The 6,040-nt window shown below is 47.2% G+C and overlaps 1 protein-coding gene across 1 annotated transcript in view; it reads left to right on the forward strand.

Annotated features, from left to right (window-relative positions):
* The first annotated feature begins 2,969 nt into the window (after nucleotides 1-2,969).
* The window catches only part of LOC112077258 (cysteine-rich secretory protein LCCL domain-containing 1-like), a 20,873-nt gene continuing 17,802 nt past the window's right edge, over nucleotides 2,970-6,040 (forward strand). The window contains exons 1-2 of the mRNA XM_070441625.1: nucleotides 2,970-3,027; nucleotides 5,394-5,460. Coding sequence (XP_070297726.1) covers nucleotides 5,458-5,460 — 3 coding nt within the window. The 5' untranslated portion in view covers nucleotides 2,970-3,027; nucleotides 5,394-5,457. The remainder of the gene's footprint in view (nucleotides 3,028-5,393; nucleotides 5,461-6,040) is intronic.

The following is a 6,040-nucleotide window of genomic DNA, read 5'->3' on the forward strand; positions in this document are numbered from 1 at the left end:
CCCATATTGACATTTCCGAGTTGAGAGCTCAACATCCATCTATTGTTGGATAGAGCGCGGCAGTGGCTCTTACTAAACAGAACAGCAAGGAGCCTATGGAGTTCACTAGACTTCAGGCTCGCGCTCCACCTGTGAAGGACTGAGGTCTTATGAGGTCAGCAGCCCCAAAACGCGGTAAAGGACTCCTCTCGTGTGCAACAGGCTTGGTTGGCAGGGGCAGGGTAGCCTGTGAAGGCTTGGTTGGGAGGGGCAAGTCGGAGGGTTTAATCTTGGGGGCCCTTCCTCGTCACACCCCATTATAGGGAGGCGGAGCAGTACGACTCCCCGGCTCAGACACCCCTATCTCTGGAAGGTAGGAACAAGCAGGAGTCCCTGTCCATATAACATCTTTGGCCATCAAAGTAGGTACGGGCAGAGGTCCCTGTTCCATCTTCCCCTGAAGCCTAGGGGACACGGACAGACGATCTTCCTGTCCATACTTCTCCCTCTTTTTGGAGATAATGGACTATAGGCAGAGTCTCTGGTCCATCCTCCAGCAGCTGACGCTAGGACAGCAGAGTCCCTGTCGCTCTTCCCCCTGAAGCTAGGGATGCGTCATGTATGATCACCTGTTGCAATCATAGCTTTCCCCTGTATCTTTAAGGAATGCAGTGTCCCTGTCCATTTCCCCAAAGTCGTGGGTGAAGACTGAGTGGTCATTCACGCTAGAGTCCCTGCATATCTTCTCGTCCCCCTGAATCGTTTAGGACACAGAGTCCCTTGATCCCATCTTCCCCTGAAGCTAGGACCGCAAGAGTCCTTGTCCAGTCTACATTCCCCTGTAGGAGCTCGTTTATGGTGACATGCCCAGTCACATCGTCCCCCTCGTAATATTTCTAATCTAGAGTGTGTGTCCTCCTCTTCTCTTCTCTATTCTAAAGTTGTGTGTTGTCCTGTCCATCTTCCCCTGAAGTTAGGACAGCAGAGTCCCCTGCCCATCTTCCGATTTTTAACATCTGAAACCATACCTCCTTCAAACAGTATCTTAAATAATCCTATCTCCCCCCCCCCCAATGTTTTTTAATGAATAAAACACTAAACCAGCAACTTGACCCCCCCCATCCCCACCCCTCTTTCCAACTCTGACTCTACCGACAGTTACATTATTGAGGAAAAAGACACTTTATTTGCCTGTGATATGTGGTTGTCCCACCTTGCTGTCTTAAGACGAAGGCACTAACTGTAAATCGCTCTGGACAAGAGCGTCTGCTCAATAATTAAAATGTAAAACGTAAAACCTACTAGGCTCATGGTTCTCACCCCCTTTCCGTAGACGTACACCGTAATTATGACAACTTCAGGAATGCTATGTTGTGACCGTTGGTATGAGGTTCTTACTGTGGAATGCAGTGGTTGACTTTTTTTCGCCAGACATAATGGAACCCGTCTCATCCAAAAAGACGACTCCAGTTTGCCAAAAAAACACCTGGATGATCATCAAGACTCTGGTAGAATGTTCTATGGACAGATTAATCAAAAGTATTAAAAAAAATTGGGGACGACACATGTCCCATTATGCCTGGCAAAAACCAAACACTGCATTTTACACTAAGAACCTTAAAATGGTTTTAAAAGCAACACATTTGAAGTTTTGGAATGGTTTTAGAAGTCCAGACTCTAATCCTAATTGTAGATGTTGTGGCAGGACTTGAAACAAGCAGTCCGTGCTTGAAAACCCACAAAATGTCGCAGAGATAAAGCAGTACTGCATGCGAGAGTGGGCCAAAATTCCTCCACAGTGATGTGAGAGACTGATAAACAACTACAGGAAGAATTTGGTTGCAGCAATTGCAGTTAAAGTTGACACGACCAGATATTGTGTGTAAGGTGGAATTACTTTTTCACACTGGGGAATTGGGTATTGCATTCATTTGTTTAATTAAATAGATAATTCAACTACTACTGTATATCAACCGTATACCCACTGTATATTAACCGTATTCCCAATGTATATCAACCGTATTCCCACTATATATCAACCGTATTCCCACTGTATATCAACCGTATTCCCACTGTATATCAACCGTACAACACACAAGAGAGAGATAAACCCCAAACGCAAGCAATCCAGGTGTAGAAGCACGTAAACTTGCCGGTAGTAGCTAGATGGAAGTTTTTGCGGAGAGATTATCTCAGTGAGTGGTTTTGCCTGCGTCCATGACGTTAGCATTACAAGCTTACAACCACTGACACTGCCTGTGGCAAAATTGTGCCTAGTCTATCTGCGTCTACCTATGTCATGTTCAGAGGGATTCTTTTCAGCCTGCCTACTAAACTTGGTTGGATTTTGTTGGGAAAGAGCACCCTCCTTAATTAGCCAGAAAAATCCAACGTGATTCCATACTAGAACTGGGGTTTCCGAGCTTACCTAGACACTAATCTTGGTTAGGTAGCATTTTTCCCACCCAATAGTTAAGGTTAGGGATTGGGGGAGGTGAAGCTGATCCCAGATCTGTACCCTAGAAAACTTCACTCAGAGCTAGCAGAGCCTCACTAGCCTAAATGTTGTTCCTGTAGTCTGGTTAACAACACAGAACAGGCAGATGAAAGCATTGTGTGTGTTCTTGTGTGCTATAACAGATGTGAAATAGCTAGTTAGCTTGCACAGTTACATGTGCTACAGATGTGAATACGCTATTAGCTTGACAGTTCCACATGTGCACAGATGTGAAATAGCTAGTTAGCTGACAGTTACATGTGTGCTACAAGGAGTGAACTAGCTAGTTAGCTTGACAGTTACTGTGCTAACAGATGTGAATAGCTAGGTTAGCTTGACAGTTAACATGTGCTACAGATGTGAATAGCTAGTTAGCTTGACAGTTACATGTGCTACAGACGTGATGCTAGTTTAGCTTGACAGCTCTGTGTGCTACAGAACGGTGAATAGCTAGTTAGCTTGACACCTCTGTTGCTCCTTGTGTTGCAGCTCAAGCTTGTGACCTGTGAACACTAAGCTACGAATCAGTGCAAAGGAACCACGTGCAACAGGTACACGGAAAAAAACAACCACACACACACAACGTCTCAAGTCAGCCGTCCCTGTCTATATTACCACTGATAAATAAAGATCCTTTTCAGTGGTTGAGGAGCTCCCCATCCACTCCTCACGAGAACAATGTCTCCCCTGTACCTTCACAGAGAACCACTAATGTTCCCTGGTAGACTGGTCCTTCACAGAGGAACACAATGTCTCCCTGGTAGACTGGTCTCACCTTGCTACCTGTAGATGGACAAGAGAACAACATGCCCTCCCTGATAAGATGGTCCCTTCAACAAGAGAGAACACAATGCCTCCCTGATATACTAGTTCCTTCACAGAGAACAGCAGATGTCTCCCTGATAGAACTGGTCCCCCTTCAGAGAGAACACACGTCTCCCTGATAAGAACTTGTCCCCTTCACGAGAGACACAATGTCTCCCTGGTAGACTGGTCTCCCCTTTCAGAGAGGACACAATGCTTCCCTGATAGACTGGTCCCCTTCACAGAGGACACAATGGTCCTCCCTGGTATAAGACTGGTCCCCTCACAGAGAACAGCAATGTCTTCCCTGAATGACTGGTCCCTTCACAGAGGACACAATGTCTCCCTGATAAGACCTGGTCCTTCAACAGAGAACACAATGTCTCCCTGGTAGACTTGGTCCCACTTCGCACAGAGGACACAATGTTTCCCTGATAGACTGTCCCCTTCAGAGTAGGCCACAATGTCTCCCTGGTAAGACTGGTCCCTTACAGAGGACACAATGTCTCCCTATGACTGGTTCCCTTCACAGAGAACACAATGCCCTCCCTGATATACTAGTCCCCTTCACAGAGAACACAATGTCTCCCTGATAGACTGGTTCCCCTTCAGAGAGACACAAACGTCTCCCTGATAGACTGGTCCCCTCACAGAGGACACAATGTCTCCCTGGTAGACTGTCCCCTTCACAGAGAAACAATGCCTCCCTGATATAATGCCTCCCCTTCACAGAGACCAAAATGCCCCCTGATAGAACTGGGCCCCTTCACAGAGACCAACATGTCTCCCTGGTAGACTGGTCCCCTTCACAGAGAACACAATGCTCCCTGATATACTAGTCCCTTCACAGAGAACACAATGTCTCCTGATAGACTGGTCCCCTTCACGAGAACACAATGCCTCCCTGATATACTTCCCCTCCCAGAGAACCAAATGTCTCCCTGGTAGACTGGTTCCCCTTCAGAGAGAACACAACGTCTCCCTGATAGACTGGTCCCCTTCACAGAGAACACAATGTCTCCCTGGTAGACTGGTCCCCTCAGAGAGGACACAATGTCTCCCTGATAGACTGGCCCCTTCACAGAGAACACAATGCTTCCCTGATAGACTGGTACCCTTCACAGAGGACACAATGCCTCCCTGTAGACTGGTCCCTTCACAGAGAACACAATGCTTCCCTGATAGACTGGTCCCTTCACAGAGAACACACAATGCCTCCTAATAGACTGGTCCCTTCACAGAGAACACAATGTCTCCCTGATAGACTGGTTCCCTTCACAGAGAACACAATCCCCTTCTATAGACTGGTACCCTTCACAGAGAACACAATGTCTCCCTGGTAGACTGGTCCCTTCACAGAGAACACAATGTCTCCCTGGTAGACTGGTCCCCTTCACAGAGAACACAATTCCTCTCTGATAGACTGGTACCCTTCACAGAGAACACAATGTCTCCCTGGTAGACTGGTCCCTTCCACGAGACAAAAATGTCTCCCTGGTAGACTGGTCCCTTCACAGAGAACACAATGTCTCCCTGATAGACTGGTCCCCTTCACAGAGAACACAATGTCCTCCTGGTAGACTGGTCCCTTCACAGAGAACACAATTCCTCTCTGATAGACTGGTACCCTTCACAGAGAACACAATGTCTCCCAGGTAGACTGGTCCCCTTCACAGAGAACACAATGCCTCCCTGGTAGACTGGTCCTATTCAAGTCAATCTTCTGCAAGGTTGGTGTAGGATGTACGCTGCGAGTCGGGAAGCAGTTCAGGGAGTGAGTGTTTTAATAATAACACAACATAATACAACATAAGAAAACAAACAACGCACAGACTGACACAGGAACAGAACAATAACGCCTGGTGAAGGAACCAAAGGCAATGACAGATATATAGGGAGGGAAGTGATGGAGTCCAGGTGAGTATGATGACGTGCTGGTGACAGGTGTGAGCCATAACGAGCAGCCTGGTGACCTAGAGGTCAGAGAAGGGAGCACACGTGACAGTTGGAAGTACACATAAATTCAATTCAATCATTTTCAAATACCACTCAATAAACAAAAATGGAGTTAAATTGAAATTGATCCAACCCTAAATCATCTATGTTCTCCCAGGTACGAGTGTCCTGCCGGCTGTCTAGAGACCACAGGGAAGGTGGTTGGGACAGTACACTATGAGATGGTGATTACACTATTATACGTTATCAAGCTGTGTCTCAAATTACACCCTAAGCGGCCCTGGTCTAAAGTAGTGCACTATGGGCCCTGGTCTAAAGTAGTACACTATGGGCCCTGGTCTAAAGTAGTGCATTATGGGCCCTGGTCTAAAAGTAGTGCACTATGGGCCCTGGTCTATAGTAGTAACTATGGGCCCTGGTCTAAAGTAGCGCACCATGGGCCCTGGTCTAAAGTAGTGCACTACGGGCCCTGGTCTAAAGTAGTGCATTATGGGCCCTGGTCTAAAGTAGTGCATTATGGGCCCTGGTCTAAAGTAGTGCACTATGGGCCCTGGTCTAAAGTAGTGCATTATGGGCCCTGGTCTAAAGTAGTGCATATGGGCCCTGGTCTAAAGTATTACACTATGGGCCCTGGTCTAAAGTAGTACACTATGGGCCCTGGTCTAATGTAGTACACTATGGGCCATGGTCTAAAAGTGAGTGCACTATGGGCCCTGGTCTAAAGTGAGTGCACTATGGGCCCTGGGTCTAAAGTAGTGCACTATGGGCCCTGGTCTAAAGTAGGTACACTATGGGCCCTGGTCT

The sequence above is a fragment of the Salvelinus sp. IW2-2015 genome, unplaced genomic scaffold, assembly GCF_002910315.2.
Source record: "Salvelinus sp. IW2-2015 unplaced genomic scaffold, ASM291031v2 Un_scaffold4411, whole genome shotgun sequence".
Taxonomy (NCBI): domain Eukaryota; kingdom Metazoa; phylum Chordata; class Actinopteri; order Salmoniformes; family Salmonidae; genus Salvelinus; species Salvelinus sp. IW2-2015.